Source organism: Corvus brachyrhynchos, unplaced genomic scaffold (assembly GCF_000691975.1).
Source record: "Corvus brachyrhynchos isolate BGI_N302 unplaced genomic scaffold, ASM69197v1 scaffold17, whole genome shotgun sequence".
In the NCBI taxonomy this organism is placed as follows: domain Eukaryota; kingdom Metazoa; phylum Chordata; class Aves; order Passeriformes; family Corvidae; genus Corvus; species Corvus brachyrhynchos.
In genome coordinates, this window is record NW_008240046.1 from 10,128,224 (window position 1) to 10,128,567 (window position 344).

Consider the following 344-nt stretch of genomic DNA (forward strand, 5'->3'; position numbering starts at 1 on the left):
CATCGTGTGCGGCCAGCAAGTCGCCGAAGCCTTCCGGCGAAAATGTGGGTTCGGGTTTAGGGGAGAGGCGTTCGCGGCAGCCCCGGCTGCTCCTGCCCGCGCTCTTTGGGGTAAAACGTTTTGAGTCCGCGTCCAATCCCGTGTGGCGCCTGAGGAGGGACAGAGCTGGACGTGGGACAGTGCAGGACGTGGTGCCCGGATTTAGAAAACAACCAAAAAACTTGTTGGTTTTGTGCATCGTTGTTCGATTGATTCGAGCTTGACTCCTAACTCCGCTTCAGGCTGTGAGAAGGTCTTGGTGGGGAAAGGCAAGTTTTTGGGAAGGGACATTCATAACTAGCTCT

At 55.8% G+C, this 344-nt stretch overlaps 1 protein-coding gene across 1 annotated transcript in view; it reads left to right on the forward strand.

The window, feature by feature from the left end:
* Position 1: 1 nt before the first annotated feature.
* PDGFRL (platelet derived growth factor receptor like) overlaps positions 2 to 344 on the forward strand; it is a gene marked incomplete at its 5' end in the record, with an annotated part of 21,171 nt that continues 20,828 nt past the window's right edge. The window contains one exon of the mRNA XM_017744301.1: positions 2 to 44. Coding sequence (XP_017599790.1) covers positions 2 to 44 — 43 coding nt within the window. The remainder of the gene's footprint in view (positions 45 to 344) is intronic.